We start from the raw sequence: 3032 nt of genomic DNA, 5'->3' as shown, positions 1-3032 counted from the left end.
ACCCCGCCACATCCCCAGGCTGGTTTTGGTAGTGCCGACCCACCCTGGGGTAGAGGGCTCCAGCCCCCTCCCCCCCCCAGGCCAGGGCATGGTGTGTGTGTGGGGGGGGGGGCTGCTCTGGCTGGGGACGGGGGGCTGCCCCATGGGACCTGGCCCCAGCTTGTCCCCCATCCATCCCGGCAGCTCCCCACGGGGTGCAAGCCCGTGCCGGCGCTCCGGGCTCTCACCAGGATGACGGCGTTGCGCAGCCGGCTCACCGAGTCACCCTGTTGTCACCCTCTGGTCACCGCATCTCGCCCCTGCCAGCGGTTGCCGTCACCGGCCATAACCCGGGTCTCGCCCTTGCAGAACCGCAACCCCTTGGTGGCCGTCTACTACACCAACCGAGCCCTCTGCTACCTGAAGATGCAGCAGCACGACAAGGCGCTGGCGGACTGCAAGCGAGCCCTGGAGCTGGACGGCCAGTCGGTGAAGGCTCACTTCTTCCTGGGCCAGTGCCAGATGGAGATGGAGAATTACGATGAGGCCATCGCCAACCTGCAGAGAGGTGAGCGGGCACGGTGCCGGTGTTACCCCTGGCCCGTCCCCGCCGGGAAAGGGCCAGGGATGGCGGGAAGGAAGCCGGTGCCAGTTCTGAGATGTCCTTTCCCTCCCCAGCCTACAACCTCGCCAAGGAGCAGCGGCTGAATTTCGGGGACGACATCCCCAGCGCCCTGCGCATCGCCAAGAAGAAACGCTGGAACAGCATCGAGGAGAAGCGGATCAACCAGGAGAACGAGCTGCACTCCTACCTGACCAAGCTGATCATGGCGGAGAAGGAGAGGTAACGCGCGGTGGTGGCGGTGGCACCTATAAAGGCTTTTTTAGTGCCATGAAGCTGTCACAGCTCCGCGTGGTGCCTCTGCCTTCCTGGAGGTGCCGGCAGAGCCCTGCAGCTAGGGCAGCGGCAGCAGGGAAGGGAGCGATAGCGTCCCTCCGTCGCTTCTCATCTCCCCGCTCTGTCCTAGGGAGCTGGCCGAGTGCCGAAAGACTCAGCAGGAAGAAAATGTGGACGAGAGCCGGAGCCGAGTTCAGCTGGCCAGCATCGAGGCCAAACACGTGAGCGGGGGGGCCAGGGCTGCTCACAGAGGCTGGGAGACGAGCCGGGGCTTCCTCGTCCCATCCTCATCCCCGTGCTCTGCTGCGGCTGAGGAAGCCGCAGGGCTGCGGCTGTGCAGGCGAAAGCCAGGAGACCCCGGGGCAGAGCACGGCTTCTCAGCCTTCATTTTTCCCGTCCCCCCCCCCGCAAGGGCTGCCCCTGCTCTGTCACCTCTTGTCCCAGCCCGGCAGCGGTGACGCCTGTTTGCGCTCCCCCAGCTGCTGTACCTGTTGTTCTCCCAGAGCCCCCGAGGCCGGTGCGCCCCGAGCGGCTCTCGGCTGCGTGTGGGTCTGGGTGCTGGCCCGGCGCAGGGGACTAATCCCGGGATAAAAATAGCCCCACAAAGGCAGGTTATTTTTAAGCTGGATCACCCCTGCCACGCGGTTCAGCCTGGAGCTGCGCAAACACCGGCCAGGGGCTGTGAAGGCAGAGGGGCCACCGAGGACCTGCCACCTCGTCTCTGCCTGCCACAGCACCCGTGGGCTCTCGGGGCTCTCTCCCTGGGGACCCATAGCACTGGGGTCCCCTCATCCTCAAGGCCTTCTCTTTCAGGACAAATACCTGGCGGACATGGACGAGCTCTTCTCTCAGGTGGATGAGAAGAGGAAGGTGAGTGGGCTCCGGCACGCGCTCCCATCTCTCCCCGTCCAGAGCTGCTCGCCCTAAACCTGCTTTAGTCCGTGCTACCAACTCTTCCGTCTTCCCCGCTTCCCCCTCTGAACCGGCGCCACCTCCCAGCCCTCTCTTTTTTTGATGCTTGGCTCGCCCAGCCCCTCCTGACCCAGCTCTGCTTCTCTCGAGCCAGAAGCGGGACATCCCTGACTACCTGTGCGGGAAGATCAGTTTTGAGCTGATGAGAGAGCCCTGCATCACGCCCAGCGGGATCACCTACGACAGGAAGGACATCGAGGAACATCTCCAGGTACCACCAGGCCGGGGGCAGCGGGGGCTTCCCAGGACCTTCCACGCAGTCCTCCTCTGCCCGTCTCCTGCCTGCCCTGCCCTGCCCGGGCGTGAAGGCAGCCGCCCGCCCAACTAAGGGCTCAGAAGCCTCCTTGGGTTTGGTCCCAGTTACCTGCCCGGGCGGCTCCCTGCGGAGGTGCCAGGGCAGGCAGGGAGGCGGCGGGCGCTGCCAGGCCCTGCCTGAAGCGGAGGCGGCTGTTGGCAGGGGTCTTGTGCCTTGACCCGCTCTCGTCCGGCTGGGAGGCACCTTCAGAGGGGGGCTCTCCCTCCTCCCCGCTGGCAGACGGGCGGATGCCTGGCTGCTGCCGGACGCCGGCACGGCACCGGGCTCGTGGCTGCCTGTGCCCCGGGGCCGAGGGCGGGCGTGTGGAGTAACCGGTTCGGGGCCGTCTCCTCCCTTGCAGCGCGTGGGTCATTTCGATCCGGTGACGCGGAGTCCCCTGACCCAGGACCAGCTGATCCCCAACCTCGCCATGAAGGAGGTGATAGACGCGTTCATCTCGGAGAACGGCTGGGTGGAGGATTACTGAGGGGCCGAGGGGGCAGCGCTGGCCCGCCCGGGCCTCCCCCCGGCCGCGGCGGCACAGACGGCTCTCGCTGGGCTGGCACCATGCCTTACTCGCTCTCCGGCTGTTCCCCCTCCGCTCCGGGTGCCCAGAGACCCAGCGGCAGCGCTGGGCGAGGGCGCGTCGCCATCTCCCCTTCCCGAGGAGCCGCAGCGGCTGGGCGGGCACGAAGGCTCCCCAGGCTCCCCTCTCCACCAGCTCCTCGCAGACCACAGCACTTGGAGGAAGACCTGCCCGGCGGTTTGGAGAAGGCTGGCTCATCGCGGTGGCCTGGAAGGTCTCACCAACGTCTTCATCGCCTGGAGAGCAGGGTCCCGTTCCCCCACCCCACCCCGCCCCCGCCCGCCACGGCAGCCCGACGAGCA

The 3032-nt window shown here is 67.0% G+C and overlaps 2 protein-coding genes across 2 annotated transcripts in view; both read left to right on the top strand.

Moving 5' to 3' along the window:
* Positions 1–235, top strand: part of RHBDL1 (rhomboid like 1) — a 9647-nt gene extending 9412 nt beyond the window's left edge. The window contains exon 6 of the mRNA XM_009278423.1: positions 231–235. Coding sequence (XP_009276698.1) covers positions 231–235 — 5 coding nt within the window. The remainder of the gene's footprint in view (positions 1–230) is intronic.
* A 119-nt stretch (positions 236–354) lies between these two features.
* On the top strand, positions 355–3017 carry STUB1 (STIP1 homology and U-box containing protein 1). The gene is made up of 6 exons (XM_009277362.2): positions 355–547; positions 658–823; positions 1008–1098; positions 1691–1747; positions 1944–2060; positions 2506–3017. Exons 1-6 carry the CDS (start codon positions 406–408, stop codon positions 2629–2631), a joined length of 699 nt encoding a protein of 232 aa, XP_009275637.1. The 5' UTR covers positions 355–405; the 3' UTR covers positions 2632–3017.
* Positions 3018–3032: the final 15 nt, after the last annotated feature.

Source organism: Aptenodytes forsteri, unplaced genomic scaffold, assembly GCF_000699145.1.
Source record: "Aptenodytes forsteri isolate BGI_AS27 unplaced genomic scaffold, ASM69914v1 Scaffold26, whole genome shotgun sequence".
Classification (NCBI taxonomy): Eukaryota; Metazoa; Chordata; class Aves; order Sphenisciformes; family Spheniscidae; genus Aptenodytes; species Aptenodytes forsteri.
Note: the sequence above shows the minus strand (reverse complement) of the source record. Positions and strands in the feature narration are given on the sequence as shown.